We start from the raw sequence: 15,961 nt of genomic DNA, 5'->3' as shown, positions 1-15,961 counted from the left end.
AGGCACCTGAATCCCTTTACAAATCTGAGTCAAAGTGCTCTGTTCCCATGAAGGAGAGGAGATGAAAAGGGCACAGACCCTTTTAGGCAAAACACTCCCCAAAACTACAAAATGCTAAGGTGTGGGATGTTTCAACTTCCAGCCTCTCGTATCTTTGCTGTTGGAATAGCTCTGGTCAGCAATAGATGTCGGACAGCTGGTACTGCTAATTAGTCAAAGAACCCAGGTCTCGGGCACAGCGTTACTTAAAAATAGTGCCCTGCGTCAGCCGCTTGTTGATCAGCGTACAGCACGGCCGCACAACCAAATTAAAGCAAATGCACGGGGCTGGGGACTTGCTGTGGAACAGCTGACACATGGTGACTCCATGTTTTGGCATTGTACATCATTACTGTGCAGTAAGCAAAAGCTAAAGCAAGGCCTTTCAGCTCTGTTTCCTTAAGGGCAAAGCTATCCCAGTTTAACTTCCACTGGCCACAGTGTAATTGTGAGCACAAGAAGAGTTACTCTGCATCAGCTGTTCCCACCCAGAGCCCCAGTTTCCTGTTCACCTTGCTTTGATTCTTCGCCCCTACCCTTAGGAACGAGTATAATCAACCACAGTAAATCAGGCCTCATGCTTAATTCATGCACTCCAAGAGTGCTTGTTAATCCTCCCATGGGGAAAAGAGAGGAGGAGGGTATATTTGCTAGTAAATAATCCTGTGGACAAATAACCTTCTTTCTGTTTCTTAAATTCACCCAACCATTCATCTTCCTTCAGCACCTCCCGAGTCTACCGTGAAAGCTGGGAGCCTTTCTATTGACTTCAGTAGGCTTCGGCCAATGGCCTTTGTCACTTCTCATCTGATTTTCGTTCGTGCCCCCGACATTGTCATTGATCAGGAAACACACACGCACACGTTCAGCCATTTGCATCTTTTTAGGTGGGGGCCACTAAGAGGGAGGGAGAACAACCCAACATATCATCAGACGCTCATTAGGGGAAGGCACAGCTCTTGCAAGTCACTGTTGGTTTCCCATCCTCATTGGTATGAGGGCTATAAATTGAAGAGGATCAGCATTTAAAATAATGGCATTTGCCATTAGCCCGGTTCAGACTGCAGGGAATACAGGCTTCGACACACAGAGAGGACGGTTTTATTTCTGTTGTCTCTGAACCCACAATTGTTAGAGAAAGCTGCAAGGATGGAAAATTCAAGCATAAACATTAATGGTCTTTTCCAACGTGTGGGTGGGAAGGACAAATGTAGTCCTTGCCCCAGGGCTCAGGGAACATGGTAGGGGGATTCAGTTATGGACTCTACTCCAGGGTCCCTTTGAGATCTTGGGAAAGTCACTTCATTGACCTAGTGCCTCGGTTTCCCCATCTGTAAAATGGGACTAACAGTGTTATCCTAACCCACTGGGAAGCCCTGGGGATACAATCCATTAGTATGAGGCTCAGATTTGACAGTGATGAGGGATATTCAGATACCTGGAAGAAGGAAGAAGGCCCCATCTTTGGGATCTGTCACGATAAAAGGGGAACATGTCAAAGATCATCAGGCTAGAAGAGGCCCCCAGAGAGCTCATCCTGCAAAGCAGAGTCCTCCTAAAGCACTCCCCTAAAAGAACAAAACTTTCAGGAGCAAAAGCCCACCCAGGCCTAAATTAAACATTTCTAGCGATGGAGAATCCACCATGGCCTTTGGTGAGTTATTCCAGTGTTTCATGCCCCTTGCTGCCTTATTTCTAGTCTGACCTTGTCCAGCTTCCACTTCCAGCCAGGGTTATATATTTATATGATAGACAGGAGATGCCTTTAGCACCCCATTTCTGTTCCCTCTGTAGGAATGCACATGGTGGGACCAAGTCGCCCTGCAACATTGACTTCAATGGATTAAACAGATTGAGCTCCTGGAGCCTGGCACTGCTTGAGCACCCATGAAAGATGTGGATGGCTTTTGCCTCACGCACGAGACATGACACGAGTGCATACAAACAAAGCAGGAAAATCCACAAACCTTCTACTCGATCTCCCCGAGCTGTTCAGGGCTTGGCTTCTGCCCACAGCTGAGTACTGCTCACCTCATTGACTAGGCTGCGCTTATCCTCAGCGTGGCCTAGTCATGGGGAAAAGGACTCAGACCTACCACTTCCCGGTGGTGTAAGTGTCAACGTGATCACAGTGAGCAGCAAGTAGAGACTCACCGCACACCAGACATCATAGCCACAGCCCTGCTCCAAGACCTTACTACATGCATCAACAAGTCACGTTAAAGGTGAAAGAAAGGGCGCATCATCCCCGTTGCAGAAACACGAGGGTTCAAACACCACCCACCTGAATGCCAGTGCACAGCCAGCTTTCCTATACCACTAACCTGAACCATGCTCAAACTGGTGATTTCCAAGCCTCTGGATAATGCAAATCTTCCCTTTCCTACAAACCTTTTGAAATGGAACGGGGCTATTTCCCAAATCCTGATGAGCTAAGCAAGGCAATTAAGAGGCATTTTCTTTGTGAGCTAAAGCCCTTACACTTCAATTATTGCTCAAGTTACTTTTGCTTCAGGATCTAACAAAAGATGCCTAAGAAAACAAGGAATTAGACCTAAATTGTGATTCGCAGGGTCACCGGAGAAAAGCAGCACACGTGAACTGCACAGATAATTTCTCGTGCCTGCTCTTTAGTGTATGTGTGCTTCAGTCATCCATTAATGCTAATGTTTATGTCTAAATAGAACAATCAGTCAATGGCGGATCCTATTAGCATTAATTCAGAGCCTTTCTGTATATTTCTCTGAAGAACCCTTAGGAAACGGGTATGCGATAGATTGTTTTAATTGAATTGATTTTTTTTTTAAGTAAAAATTTGTGAGAGCTATGCTACTGAATCTCCCTGGGATATTATAGAAACCCCATCAATAGCTCACAGAGCAGTCATGTTTCTGCAGTGGTATAATGCTTCCACCCTTTATCGGGCATGGCCCCTTGCAGGTGCTATGGTCACATATATGCCTGTCTGCACCCTCATCGATTGCTCCAGAGCAGTGAGGGCCAACCTTTTTGCCAGGGGTGCCACAAATTAAGCTCCAGACCCTCCCCAAGAGCCACTCTGATCCCCTTTCCTGTCCAATCTGCTGCTCAGCTTTCTTCTCCCTGACCTGTGCTCCCGCATAGAAAATTGGGGTTGGAAGGGACCTCAGGAGGTCACATCTAGTCCAACCCCCTGCTCAAAGCAGGGCCAGCCCCACCTACATCATCCCAGCCAAAGCTTTGTCTATCTAGCCAGGTCTTCAAAACCTCCAAGGATGGAGACTGCACCACCTCTCTGGGTCATCTGTTCCAGTACTTTACTACCCTCCTAGTTCTTCCTAATCTTTCTAGCCTCAACTTCCCTATTTCTAACCTAAACTTCCCTCCCCAATCTGCTGCTCTGCTTTCAGCTCCCCCCACAATATACCCTTCTGCTGCCTGCCCCCTCCACCATCTGCTGCATGCCACACACCCAGACTGCCCTTGCCATGCGTGTCACAGGTTGGGCACCCCTGCTCTAGACAGTGACACACTGAAACCCAGCATGACCATGCCACCCTGGACAGGTGCAATGTAGCCACCTGTATTGTGCACAAGAGGGATGTGGCCATAAGCTTGCTCTCTCAAGAGGGCTTATTGGTGTGTCCAGCGCATATGACATCCTTCTGGGATGTACCGCACAAAGCAAGTGTGTCCTGATTCACTTAGGCATTCCCTAGTGCAACCTCTGGATGGTCAGAAAGGGTGAAGCTATTTAATCAACCATGCCCAGTGGCCCCTATTACTACAGCTGTATCAGAAGCAAGGGTTGCTAGAGAAAGATCAGTCGGAGATGCTGAAGTACCAGTGGGTTGTAGCACAAGGTGGAGAGCCCTACGGGCACACACCTGCGATAAAGCAGCAGGCAGCAACAGCATGGAGGAAGGTAGTCCTGCAGACACATCTACTAGACATGCAATGCATAACTCTTGACTATTCCCCAGGGCTGGAGTTTTAGTTCCAGTTCATCCCTAAATGTATGAAGAGAGAATTCCTCCTGCTCCTGCTCTCTCACAGTGTACTGGAGAGCACCCAGCGTTCAAGACATAAAGACTCAAATCCAGTGCCCCTTCAAGTGGGAAAGCAGCATTTACACAGATACAGACCCCACTCCATAGAGGGGCCCGGTGGTGGGCTCAGTGGGATGGGCACTGCCATGGAAGGGAGGGTCCTCTGGCTTCTGCCTTTGCTCTTGGCCCCCGGGGTAGTCCGTCTCTTGCACTGAGCAGAGAAAAAAGATAGGCAGCAGTGGGGGTAGACGCCAGAGCTGTTCCAGGGCAAAGCTCTCCTCAAAGAGTCATGCAACCAGGCTCCTTCTGGCTTGCTCTGTTTCTGGCCCCATATCTTCCCTTCTTGGTTGCTCAAAGGGCCAGCACCAACTGGAGGATGGAGGTTACGCCTGGCCCTGCTAAGCCCCTGGCCTTGGGGTCAAAGCACTCTGCTGAGAAGTAGGAAATATGGGTTCAAATCTCCTTTGACTAAAGGAGTGTAGAAACTGGGTCTCCCACTCTCTAGGCAGGTGCCCTAGCTGTCAGGTAATGAGGCTAAAAAGTGGACCGGTCCTTTCCCCTCCCATCACATTTTGGGGGGCAGGACATGCTTCCCTGAGTGAGGTAGGATCTAAAGGACTTATGTACCAAAAGGCAGAGCTCAATTTGGGCCTAACCCTTCAACAACAGCGAGAAGGAGCCTTCACAAAACACCTGCTTCTCTTCCCTCCCTGCTCAGCATTCATCAGGGCCCGTTCACGGGGGGCTCAGCACACATTTCAAGGGACTGTTTGCAAAGTCCATAGACAGGTTGAGCTAATTCATGTGGGTGCAGCGCTGATAGTCATGTCCCTCCCAAAGGTACTTAGCAGGGCTGGGCAGAAAAAGGCCAGTCCACTTTGGGGGTAGGGTGGGGGGGAAAGATTTTGAGAATTCGAATCCAATGAGATTTCAAAACCTGGTTTCAATCTGATTTAGGAGATTTGCAAATCCTCTGTGAAAGGGAATTGAGCACCCTGACTCAGAGACAATCTGCAAGGTAAGATAGGCTGGAAGCTCTGGGAGCAGAAAGAAGAGCCTGAGAAATCACACACTTAGGTCATATCTAGGCTGCCACGGCTGAGTGCCCAGTCATGGCATCAAAGAAATAAGCCCTGCTCACTCACCCCCATGCCTCGCGTGTCTATCCTGAACAGGAGGCGATTGACATGCTCAGAACATGGTTTTCCAGAATGCCCAAGAGCAGCGGTTAAGGTCCTGCTCCAGGTATTCTCCCTGCCTCATTTCTGGGGTTGACGTGTGGATATGTGGAGAGGGATCAGGCAGGCAGAGCTTATTTCCTCTGCTGCCTGAGTGTAGACATGCCTTTCAAGGCCAGGGTGCCCAGGATCCCAGCTCCTCAGCCTGCCTGTTGGATGGGTGAGGCAGCTGTCGTGAGTATCTGCTGGTTCTCTAACCGAACATTGGTGGAACAGAAACATTTCCACAGCAAAGTGGAGAGGGAATAGCACGGTCTGAATGCTCCTGCACTGGCTCTTGTCCCTATTCCAGGGTTTTTCATCATTTCAGATTATAACGCATTTTCTGCTCCAAATCTGGCAGCTCTCCACTAACAGTGGGCAATAGCTGAGGCTTCATATTCATGAGTGGGACACCTGACCTCTGAGGCCAGGCCTGGAGAACTCTGCCTTGTATACACATGCCCTGTTTGTCTGGCCCTGCATTACTTGCTTCCTTCTCCAGATGCTCCAGCGTATTATAGATCAAAATAAAGCCCTAGTCAGCTTTTTTTGGATACATGAGATTCATTTTGCTGGTACAGAGGGGTCTGGCTGTTGCAACAGCATCAATCAAGCACAGAACTTAAGGCCGGAATAGAGAAGCACATTATTTAATCATATTAATGTTACCCCCTGGCAGTTTTCTTTTTAAAATTTTTGATTGAATTGAACGCAGGTGAAAGTGGCCAGATGAATGGCTTTCAGAGACTGAAATTCTCCCTCTGTTCCAAGGATGGGTGTGTAAAGCTGTTTCTCTTTGCTGCCTCGACAATGTGGTTTAACCCTGCCTGAGGAAGAGGACTTCAGTGGATCGCAAAGGAGGTGATGCTTCCTGGCCTCATCAGACATTGATAAGGCAGCTTCTATTTGTTGCCAGTGAAACGTAAGTCAAGCTGTACCATAATACAAGGTGGCCACGTCCTCTGGACTGAGATCACCATGTTCATGGTTACACCAGCCTGTAAGCAGCTGGAAGAGAAGAACAATGTTTGGCAGGTATCTGGGTTCAAGGCTGGCCATCAAGATGGCCTCCTGTGAATTTTTGGAGAGGGAAGAATCCAGACTTGGCTCATTTTTCCTCCTTTTCATTGTCTGCAAGCACTGCTAAAGCCATCCAGTGAGCTCATCTGCTTCCCTAGCAGGGTGGAAACAGCTCTACTACTGCCTATCCAGGGGCAAGACAATGGAGGGTGCTTAACAGTGAGGCCAGGCGCCATGCTCCAAAGTGAGCACAATGTTTCTGCCAGCCCCTGCTACCCCCCCGTGAGCCCTGCACCTCTGCTGTCCTCATCAATATGCTTTCCAGACAGCTCCCTGGCTGCCCTTATTAAGAGTTTCACAGCCTGGACACATGCAGCAAAGCATTAGCAACCCCAGGAAGCTATGGAGAGGATCGATGTTCATTACCAAAGCAAATAAGCTTCCATTTTTGAGCTCTCCCAACCCATGTCAGCGGCACGGTGAGACAGGAGCACGCTGACTATACCTGGCAGGCGTCTTTCCCTCCGTCCTCGTAGCCGGCGCACAGCATGTTGTCCGTCAGCTGCGAGATCCACTGGGTGCACTGCTTCTTGCTTATCAGCTGCATCTCCACTTTCTGGAGCATGGTGGTGGTTTTCATCTTGTCCCCTGCCAGAGAGAGCAGGGTCAGGTCACAGCAGGACATCAGGCAGCACATCATAGCAACACAGTCCACCTTTCCAAACACAGAGGGGTGTAAAGGCAGCCAGCCCAGGAGAAGCCCCTAAAGGATTTGCACCTCAGGGGAAAACAGCTTCATGGCTCCCCAGCAAAGTCCTTCTGGCCTAGGATGAACCTTTACCAAGGCTGAGCCAAATCTAGGCACTTTGGGGGGTGGAGGAGAAGTAGAAGTGGTGGCAAAATATGGAGCAGCCCCATGCCAGGCCCTTCCTGAGGTGCTGGGGCTATGACACCAATGCAGGCTCTCTGAGGGCCTCACTTTTGGTGGGAAGAGGGGAGACCTGGCCCCCGCAGCTCCTGAGTGGGGGAAATACATGTCCCTCCCTTGTCCATTGAGGTGCCAGAAGTCCTTGGAGTCGCTCAGCTGTTACCAGGCTTCCTCCAAGGCAGACCTTACAATCCTAAACCATAAAGGGAAAGGGGGTTTTAGGCCACCCCTGTGCCCTCCTGACTCTGGGCTGTCCCACAATAGCTCCCAGTAGAGCTTCAGCAGGGCGATGAGGGGGTCTCTCCAATGTGACATCGTCTTTCACTGGGGACAGCACTGCTGAGACCCCCCGTGCACCCTGAGTGCTGTGCGCCCTGGCAGGCCCCCAGCAATTGGGTCTTGCTAGGGGATGCTACATGGAGCACCGCAGGTCTCCCCCAGGCAGCTCAGCCTCTTTTAGTCCCCGTGTGTTGCTCTGGGAGCACTGATGCTGTTACTCTCCGAAACTCTCCCAGAGTACTGATACTCCCTCCTCATCCCAGAGCTTGGAGTAAGCAACCCCTTACTGTCTATAAGCATACCAGACCTCATTTACACCAGAAGAACTCCACTGTCTTGGGACATGTCCACAGCAAAGACATCCCATACTCAACCCTATTCACCGATACTCACACCTATTCCCATATTCACCCCTATACACCGCTTGGGGAAGGTCCTCAGCAAAAACATCCCATACTCACCCCTATTCACTGATACTCACACCTATTCCCATATTCACCCCTATACACCGCTTGGGGAAGGTCCTCAGCAAAAACATCCCATACTCACCCCTATTCACTGATACTCACACCTATTCCCATATTCACCCCTATACACCGCTTGGGGCGTGTCCTCAGCAAAGACATCCCATACTCACCCCTATTCACCGATACTCACACATATTCCCATATTCACCCCTATACACCGCTTGGGGAAGGTCCTCAGCAAAGACATCCCATACTCCCCACTATTCCCACATGCCAAAATCAGGCCTGAGGTGATGGGAGCAGCCCACACCTCCATCCCCAAGATCTCAGTCTCTGAACAGCTTCACTCCCGGGTTTGGTGCATGGGGGGTGGGAAATGCCGTGTGCTCAAGAGCATTTCTGCCTGGGAGTGCTGGGGAAATGGTGTGGGTACACCCCTCCAGAGATGGATATGCTGAGCACAGGGGGGGAAAATCCTGCCCCTGCCTTCCCTGGAGATTTAGCAAGTTGACCTAATACAGAGCTGCAGCCCATGAAACAGGCTGAGAGAGTATCGTCAGCTTGTGAGGAAGGCCCTGTGCATTCAGAACCACCCTTTCCTGGAGGAGCTGGTTCTCAGAAAAATACCCCACCCTGTGCCCAGCATTGACCCACTCCTGTGCAGCCACCATCTGCCTTTGCATCTTAGCCATGGCTTGGACAGGGACAGCAGAATAAAACAGGGGATAATGACTTTTTTAGCAATACCAGGGAGACTGAATGGAAAAGCAAGCCTGCCACCTCACAAAGGGGGAGCTCAGAGAATAGAAGATAGGACCAAGCCCCTACATATCAAGGACCAAGAAGAGTCCCGATGTAAGGAGATGCAAGGCAGCTTGTTATATCTCCTTGGTACCATCTACCATCACAGCCCCTTCTGGGTACACGTCAATTCCAGTTCATTTGGACCTTGTCCAGAGGAGAATGATGCCAGGAGGCACCTTAAGCCCCTGAAGAAGGGTGATAGCCTCCCAGGTCTTCATCAGCCTGCCCATTGCATGGAGGAGCTGGCTGGTGTGGGCTTCTGCTGGTTCTCTGCCCGAGCATTGCTGGGACTGAAACATCTCTATTGAATGCTGATAAAAACATCTCAGCCAAATGACCCTCTCCCCATGACATGGTACCTGCAACTGTGGTTCCCCATCCAGCCACCCAGCAGTTCTTCCATGTGCGGAGATCATGCATCAGAGGCAAGCAGACAGGGACTTTATGTTCGTTGAGCCGGATGGGGGAGTCGAGCAGGAGCAAGGCAATGTCGTTGTCTAGAGTCAGCTTGTCAAAGTCTTCATGAACAATCAGCTTGTCCAGCTTTTTCATCTCTCTCTTGTGGCTTTTCAAGCTGACCACCCCAACCGCCACGGTGAGATCTGGTGGACTTATTGATAAAAAAGAGAGCTGGAGGATGGTCTGGGGCAGACGTGTTACCCTACAGAGATGGGGACAGTTGTTCTGAACAGGACATGGAGGTCCCGGTTCCAGAGGGCACCGAAAGCCAGCTCAACATGAGGGTAGGTAGCACCATGAAAAGGTTCGTCCTCATGCTGAGCTGTGCCTCACTCTGAGAGCAGCCCAATCGAGGGCAATGAGGTGATTCATGGGGCATTTGTGTACAATGCTGGTGTTTTCACATGGGGCAATTTTCTCTGCAACATTTTAGGAGATGGCAGTTGTTTAATAACATTTCCCCCAGTGGGGTTTAAACACAGAAACCATGTGGATACGCAGATCTTTGCGTGGTTCTGTTGCAAACCCACCTTCAAAAAGGGACCTGGGCTGACACTGTTTTACAGAGGAGACATTTCCAGGGGACAGAGGTCTATGTCTGGCTTGGTCCCTTGGATACATGTCTTGTGTACTTATAAGACCCTGATCACCACAATATGGGAGCCCCTTCCCATTCTCAACTGTATTCATACTCACAGGACCCTTGGTAGGAGCCTATCGATAGCATCTCCTGAAGTAAGTTGCTGCTTATGAAAGCTCTTGCCTCTCCGAACCAGTTAGTCTCCAAGGTGCCAACCTGCCCTACCTATCACATGCTGCTCTTATGAGGCAGGACAGGGCTGCCAGCTCCATTTTACAGAGTGGGAGCTGAGGCCAGGGGACACTAATGGCTCGATGCTGCTTTCTGTGACCCCAGTGGGGCAGAATGAGGTGCAAAGTAAAGTTCTCATAAGAGGTTGTTGCAGAACAAGGATGTGAATTGCAGTCTCTCCAGGACCCTGAGCCCAGAGCACCCTTTTTCTGTGCCTCCCTCCCTTTGTCTGTCTCATTCACTTGACCATGAGCCCTTCCGGGCAGGGGTTGTCGCTGACTTTCTGCCCAGAAGCAACTGCTAGGGGCCCCAGTCTGGGTTGCCAAACTTGCCACACTTCAAGCGTTCAAATGTCACTGATCGCTTATCTTGCTGGGATCATTTGACCCCAGCAGACTTCCTGCCCCTAGGGCAGGGGGCTGGACCCAATGATCTTGTAAGATCCCGTCCAGCCCTAATGTCTATGAAATCACAGCTGTTGAGCAATCACTTGCCCTGTTTTGCAATGAAAAGGAGAAGAGCAGGGCAGCTTTTGCTTCCTCAGCCAAGTGCAAAGATCCTTGAAAAGGACCTAACTCTGTTGCAAAGGTTGTGCCCAGCTCAACACATCAATGCCTCCTGTGGAAGCGGGATGGGCCATAGGATGGCAACCTAGGTCATAGTAAAGGTAGGTGGTTGGGAGTCAGGGTACTAACAAATGTTGTCTTTGTCCCTGGAGAAAGCCTTTACTCCTGGCATCATACAGACGTACACATCCATTATCTCACTTCAGGTCCCTCTAAAGAATGTGGCAGCAAATGTAGCAGCACTTTTGCCTGGGACGCACTGTTGTACGTCTGTACAGCGTCTATGCTTCATTCTGGGCACAAACTGGGCTGGCTGTGTGCCTTTGCTGGCCACCTATTGGCAAAGGAGCTTGGGAGGGCGATGTGCACACACTGGCTGTGCCATCCCTGGCTTGATCTGGGTCAAATCACAAGACAGTCAATCCCAGGTCAAATGAGACGTCTGTCTACAGTCTCAGTAGTTTTTGGGCCCAAACCTGCCACTGATGTCCTATGTAGCATGACAGTCCCTACTCTACCCATCCCCTCCCATTCGCTGTGGAGAGGCCATGGTGCCAGCCACCACCATCTACTCCTTTGATTTCCAGACAAGCATCTTATGCTTGGAAGGAGTTTTACCTTAACCATCCACTTGACTATTTTGCTTCCAATCCTCTTTTAAACCTCTCCTTCCTGTGATACCTACAGAAGCCTGGATACTGGTCAGGGGCTGAGCTCCCCATTTGTCATGCTGATCAATTAAGTCTCCTTGGGCTTCTCCACCCACCTGTTGTCTCGTGTTTTAAATCTAGATTGGAAGGTCTTTTGGAGCTGGGGTCATGTCTTTGTCATCTGTTTGTACAGCCCATAACACAGTGGAGGCCTAGTCTGTGGCTGGTGTTTTTAGGCACCACGGTATTAGTTATTATCATTGCTATATACACAACTTACAAAATGGTTTCAGATCCATGGGTAGAAGGGGCTTACAAGGACAAGGCTTATTGTGAATGGTTATTACACAAGCAGAAGTACTGATAGGACTTCATGTGGGTGGGGCTGAAGTATGACAGGAGTTGGATCCCATGTAGGACATACCTGACCCCTGAAATGCCACTGGATGGGTACGCGCACTGCAACCCCACTCAGTTTTGACAGAATGCAATTCGTACCACCTTATTACCATATTTATTTGCACACCTCATGTACCTTTCCCCCAAAAAATAGCTTTCCAAAACTGGGGTGTGTATCTTAAGTGGGAAAACTGATTTGCTGCCCAGAATAGCAGCAGTGGCATTTCTATTTAGGAAGTGCTGAAGGAATCAATTGAAGTTATGGTTCATTATGCCTTGCTTCATTTCTGCTAATTGCTTTTCACTCAATGACCCACTCTCCTTTTTAATGGTTTTGATGTTCCACTAATCAAGCTGCCCTTTCTTCAGGAGGCTTGCTGAAGAATCTGCAATTTAGCTAATCCCAATCTCTCTCCTCCTATTTCACAGCCCTGAAGACTATATTTGGCTTTTGTCAAAATCCAATAGAGTCCAGTCTTCAGCAGCAGCTAGAGTTTCAGCTTGTGGCTGACGAGTCAAGAGCAGCTGACAGTTTAGTTGTGGTAAGGTTAAACCTGCAGTTTTGCTCAGGAGCAAATGCAAGATTTGGCAAAGGGGGTGTGGGACCAGCCACCCATGCTGCAGAGGTGGCTGCAGCCCTGCTCGCAGCCTCCACCCTGCCACCTGTGGGGGAAGACTGTTCCACAGGAGCACCTGGAAACTTTTTAAAAGTCCCCAAAGCAGGTAAGAACCCCATTCCTACCCCCTCCATGTTGAAAGGCATGTCCCCTCTTCTCCCCTCCCCTTCCCCTCTTCCCCTGCCTGCGGCTGCTGCTTTCCTCTCTGTCCCAGGGCCAGGCAAAGTTTTAAAGCTGCTCCTTCCAGCTCCAGATGAGCTGCATGGGGACTGGGCTCAGCTGAGAACAGCAACAGCAGCTGCAGTGTGTGTGTGTGTGTGTGTTGGAGGGGGGGTTTTCCCCAACCCTTCCCAGTCGCCTGGAAGCAGACCCAGGGAGGGGGGACCCCCATGACTATCACCACTGCCACTATCACTGTCCCAGCTGAGCCCAGCCCTCATACAGCCTAGCTGGAAGGAGCCACTTTGAAGCTTCTCCCCACCCCTGGAACAACTGGGAAAGCAGCAGCAGGCAGAAGAGGAAGGGAATGGGAGGGAAGGAGATGTGCCTTTGAGCCTGGAAGGGAAGGGGGAAGGGATTTTTACCTGCTTTGGGAGCTTTAAAAGTCCCCAGGGGCTCCCACAGTGCAGTCTGAAAGGTGGATGTTGCCCTGCCACTGCACCCCCTCTGGATCCATCCCTGCTTTTGCCTGAGCAAGAAAGGGAGAGTAAGTGAGCTGAAGATGAGGCTGTGCTCTTGCTGTATGTGGCCATAACTCTGAAAAAAATTCTTCTTCATTCAGCCTCCCCCAAGACAAGATGTGTTTTTTTATGAAGGGGCACATGGTAGGTGAGAAAGTACAGTATGCTCTAGCTTGCTACTGTGCAGGACAAAGAAAAACCTGGCTTCATAACTGCTGTCCTCTAGGGAGAGCTGGAGTACAAGGATGCCAGACACACGGCAGCACGCGCTGTAGGCAGCTCAGCCCACGGAGGTGAGCCAGAGCAGGCTGGCTGCAGAGCGAGACCCGATTCCTTCCCACTCCCTGCATGAAGCTGAGAGATGACAAGGATCCACGTGCCATAAAACCATCTCTCTCCCCGTCTGCCTCTAAAGCACATGGCCAACTTGTGTTATCTGGACATGGAGCCCATGGGCTCAGCTGGCGGTGGGTTTCTCCCAGTACTCACGTTTCATTCTCGAAGCAGTGTGCTGCTGATAAGATCCACCAGCTGCTTATGATCATCCCTCCGCAGAAATGCCTCCCGTGGCTCTGGATGCTCACTTGCCAGGGAAACTCGCCAGCCTGGGCCTCTCGGCCCCCTATGACTCTCATCGTGGCCGCAACGGGTGGCTTGAAGGCAGGTCTGAGGCCGCAGTCTACAAACAAAACACAAGGCGCTCTGTGCACGGAGCTGCACAGTTCACTGGACAGACCTGAGCACACAGGAGACCCTGCCTATATTGGTCACACCAATATTGTGTACCTTGGGGGGCTTGAGCAAAGTTACTGCTGATTGACACCTCTAGCAGGCCCACGCCTTATTCTTGCCGGTGACTCGCTGAGCTGACAGTGTGTCCACGCTGCACGCAGACATAAAATAAACATACCCCTGCTAGCTCAGGTACAGGGTGCAAGCTAGCCCCGGGGGGGCCAGAGCTGAGCATGGGTGTCTTCCCCTGGCTGCTTGGTTTGACTGGCTGTGCTGAGCTTTGAGCTGCCACAGCTAGGTTGCTACTGGTAGCCAAGCTGGCTAATTTAAACATGTGTGGGTATGTCTACACTACATTGCAACTGGGAATGCAGCGTAAATAGGGGACTATAAAGAGAGGAACATGATGCCTGCAACATTAGGCTGACTGGCTCAGAGACTTGGAGTTTCAGGCATGCATATGGGACGAGAAGCTCAACACCAATGTTCATCACTACATACATGTGAAGGCAAGAGGGGACTGTTGCAATAGTCTAGTCTGACCTCTTGCGCTGCACAGGCCATAGAGGTCCACCAGCTAATTTTCTGTTTCCAGCCCAGGATTTATGGTTGAGCTATGGCCTCTCGGAGAGTCAACTGGTTCAAGCACTACCACAGGAGGGTGGTAAAGCACTGGAACGGCCTATGCAGAGAAGCTTTGGAAACTATTCTTGGAGGTTTTGAAGACGCAGCTAGACAAAGCCCAGGCTGGGATGATGTAGTTGGGGACAGCTCTGCTTTGAGCAAGGGGTTGGACTAGATGTGACCTCCTGAGGTCCCTTCCCACCCTCATTTTCTCTGATTCTGTGATTTCAAAGCATGGAGAATCCACCAGCTCCCTTCAGTAAACTCTTTGCACCTGAGTTTGAGATTACTTTGTATAACTTCCACTTCTATTCGCTAGATCCTATTGTGCCTGTCTGCCACCCTAAATAGCCCTCTAGTGCAGAACTGTTTTTCCTTGTGGAGGTGCTGCTAAACTGTGATCAAATCGCTTAATCTTTTCTTTGATGAGCCAATAGATTGGGTTGATTTAGTCTGCCATTGCAAGGCAGGATGTCCAGAGGGTGACTCAGCAATTGTTTGAAATTTTTGTCAACATTATTTTTTTTTTAAAGCACAAACACCAGAAATGGACAAAATATTCCCATGATGTTTCAGACAGTGGTAATAGCTCCTCCTTATTTCTACTTTGGATTCCCCTGCTTATACACCAAATGATTACATGTGCTTAGTTTCTGGGAACACGGATGTGCCATGACCCAAAGCTCTTCTCTGAAACCCTACTTTCCAAACTCTAGTTTCCAAAACGCACTCCTGCATGCAATAAGCATGACCTGTAGTCTTGGTCATACACCTAGGAGCCTCGCATGTTGTCCTGTGAGCTCAACTTACCAGTTGCTTTCAATGACAATCTGCAAGCTTAAAGAGCAAGGAGCTACTTCTCATCGCCCACAACACTAGGGCTTGGGGACATACCTGAGAATGACTGGGGAGCAGGTTTAAAACCAGCCCAAAGACGCTCTTTTTATATGCAGCATGACATGAACTCATGGCCACAAGATGCTGTGGAGACTAATGATTTAAACAGGCTCAAAAGGGGATTGGAGAAATTCAGGGAGGGTACCTCCATCACGGAGTATTAAACATGAGAGGGAGGGGGGTGGAAATCAGCCATCGGATATTGGAAGCTGTTGGGAGAGATGGGTAGGGGACAGATCAGTTTGAACAGGCCCTGCATAAATACCCCTTCCCACTTCAGGCCATGATGAGAGACAGGTCACTGGACTAGATGGATGGACCTGTGGGGTGATCCATAGGGCAGCTCTTATGTTTTTAAGCTAATATAGTTCGAATGATTTTCAGCTGCCGGTGGAGACTTTAGGGGACTGCTCGGCCCCGAAAGGGAGGGATCATGCTGTACGCAGTGGCGTCTCTGCCAAGTCCGTGAACCTAAGCACGGAGACTGGAGTGGCAACAGCTCTGTGGTGGGGGCAGGCAGCAGTGGGAAAGACACTGAAAGTCCTTGTCCTCCAGGGCTGTGTCTGCGGAGTCTCGCGGGGCCTATAGAAACTGCTCAGCTGCTGTACAAGGAGGCCTGGGACTAGCAATATCCCCGACACTGGATGATCGTGAGCCGCTGGGATGCCTTTCTGCTTGAGGTCACCGAACACTGCAGGTGGGAGAGCCGACAGCTGGCAAAGCGGTGCCTGGATCCACGCG

General features: G+C 50.2%; 1 protein-coding gene across 1 annotated transcript in view; it reads right to left on the bottom strand.

Moving 5' to 3' along the window:
• PRSS55 (protease, serine 55) overlaps nt 1-9,679 on the bottom strand; it is a 17,665-nt gene extending 7,986 nt beyond the window's left edge. The window contains exons 1-2 of the mRNA XM_019520684.1: nt 9,145-9,679; nt 6,813-6,955 (exon numbers count right to left, since the gene is read on the bottom strand). Of these exons, the coding sequence (XP_019376229.1) occupies nt 6,813-6,955; nt 9,145-9,337 (336 nt within the window). The 5' untranslated portion in view covers nt 9,338-9,679. The remainder of the gene's footprint in view (nt 1-6,812; nt 6,956-9,144) is intronic.
• Nucleotides 9,680-15,961: the final 6,282 nt, after the last annotated feature.

Source organism: Gavialis gangeticus, unplaced genomic scaffold (assembly GCF_001723915.1).
Source record: "Gavialis gangeticus isolate Ggan-Ray unplaced genomic scaffold, GavGan_comp1, whole genome shotgun sequence".
Taxonomy (NCBI): Eukaryota; Metazoa; Chordata; order Crocodylia; family Gavialidae; genus Gavialis; species Gavialis gangeticus.
This window is presented reverse-complemented; position numbering and strand designations above follow the sequence as displayed.